Genomic DNA, 1365 nt, shown 5'->3' on the forward strand with positions numbered 1-1365 from the left:
TTAATTAATTAATTAATTAATTAAATAATTAATTGGATCGGGATCACCACCAAAATGTAATAAATTCTACGTTCCCCATTTCTGACCTATCCTGAAAATTTAATTAATTAATTAATTAGTTAATTAATTAATTGGATCCGGATCACCACCAAAATGTAATCAATTCTAAGTTACCCCAATTCTGACCTATCCTGAAAATTGAATTAATTAATTGGATCCAGATCACCACCAAAATCTCATCAATTCTATATTAGGCGATTTCTGACCTATCCTGAAAATTTTATGACAATCCGTCCATAACTTTTTCATTTAGGCTGTACACATCCCCACAAACCAACAAACAGTCAAACACACGCCGGTGAAAACATAACCTCCTGCCAACCCCTTGGCGGAGGTAATAAGTACGTCATAAGATAATAAGAGTATTGAGTATGTATGTATATAATACACGCATGTAGGAAATAATGGGGCGCGAAGAGCCCTCCCCCCCAGAGTAACTTCGTTACAGAGAGAAGCAGAGACACCTACATTGCAGTACATTGCAGTACATTGCAGTACATTGCAGTACATTGCAGTACATTCAGGTGCACCTACATTGCCTGTACTGTTGTCGTTTACTCGTAACGTATGCATTCAACCTGCTCTGTTACTACTATCGGGTAAGTCATGCTATTCATGCCGCTACCCATTCTTCATATATTCGCGTGAGTGATATGGGTGCATATATCACCTATGCATATACCGATTCGATACGGACAAGCAACCGCTTGTCTCTGTTTTACACACGTATATTCAATCAATCAATAGACGTGATTTACATGCTAAGAATGGCTTGGTGTGTTATCGAAGGCTCAAGACACGCTGTTATCAAGAAATCCAATTAAAGAATTTCTAGTCGATATAAATAAATAAACAAAAACAGACAAACAAATGAATAAATGAATGAATTAATAACTAAATAATAGATAATTAAATAAACAAACAAACAGCTAAACAATCAACTAAACAAACAATTGAATTAATGAATAAATAAATAAATGGAGAAATAAATAAGAAAACAAACAAACTAAACAATCAGCTAAACAAATAAACAAACAAACAAATAAGTTATCGTCTTGACTGGTTACCTTGTTGTAAACGTCCTCCCAAAAGTCGAGTGTGATAAGCTGGAACGAGGTGAGCATCGCCCATCCGAAGTCATCGAAGCTCGTGAAGCCAAAGTTCGGATTCTCGCCGATGTGAGGCAGACAGGTGTAATTGGTCGGGCACGGCCTGTAAGACATACAATGCAGAAGCCATGAGCAGAGAGGAGAAGGCGGAGGAGGAGGAGGATGAGGGTGAAGAGGAAGAGGAAGAGGAGGAGGA

General features: G+C 37.6%; 1 protein-coding gene across 1 annotated transcript in view; it reads right to left on the reverse strand.

Moving 5' to 3' along the window:
• Positions 1 to 1365, reverse strand: part of LOC106805564 (sodium channel protein 60E-like) — a 54760-nt gene that overhangs the window by 32231 nt on the left and 21164 nt on the right. The window contains exon 5 of the mRNA XM_014807214.1: positions 1128 to 1272. Coding sequence (XP_014662700.1) covers positions 1128 to 1272 — 145 coding nt within the window. The remainder of the gene's footprint in view (positions 1 to 1127; positions 1273 to 1365) is intronic.

Source organism: Priapulus caudatus, unplaced genomic scaffold (genome assembly GCF_000485595.1).
Source record: "Priapulus caudatus unplaced genomic scaffold, Priapulus_caudatus-5.0.1 Scaffold118, whole genome shotgun sequence".
In the NCBI taxonomy this organism is placed as follows: Eukaryota; Metazoa; Priapulida; class Priapulimorpha; order Priapulimorphida; family Priapulidae; genus Priapulus; species Priapulus caudatus.